Genomic DNA, 276 nt, shown 5'->3' on the forward strand with positions numbered 1-276 from the left:
CTGGCAGGAGAAAGGCGGGGCAGAGCGTTACCCACTCAGCTGCCAGACAGTGGGCAGGGGCTTCCCATGCTGGGGGGGCACAACCCTTCCCTCTCTCCTGTACCTGTCTCGTCGAGCACAGACTCATCCTGCAGAAGCGCCAGCATCGGGCTGCCGACCTGCACCAGCCGGGCCAAGCGTCTGCAGGGAGGAAAGCCAGTGAACCCCCCTTCCTGGGTACCTGCTGGGCTGGCAGGGCTGAGGGAGTTCCCGGGCAGACCCCGCATCGCCCCGTAC

The 276-nt window shown here is 66.7% G+C and overlaps 1 protein-coding gene across 1 annotated transcript in view; it reads right to left on the reverse strand.

Annotated features, from left to right (window-relative positions):
- Window positions 1-103: 103 nt before the first annotated feature.
- CATIP (ciliogenesis associated TTC17 interacting protein) overlaps window positions 104-276 on the reverse strand; it is a gene marked incomplete at both ends in the record, with an annotated part of 1,819 nt that continues 1,646 nt past the window's right edge. The window contains one exon of the mRNA XM_010142184.1: window positions 104-180. Coding sequence (XP_010140486.1) covers window positions 104-180 — 77 coding nt within the window. The remainder of the gene's footprint in view (window positions 181-276) is intronic.

This window comes from Buceros rhinoceros, unplaced genomic scaffold, assembly GCF_000710305.1.
Source record: "Buceros rhinoceros silvestris isolate BGI_N320 unplaced genomic scaffold, ASM71030v1 scaffold43768, whole genome shotgun sequence".
NCBI classification, from domain to species: Eukaryota; Metazoa; Chordata; class Aves; order Bucerotiformes; family Bucerotidae; genus Buceros; species Buceros rhinoceros.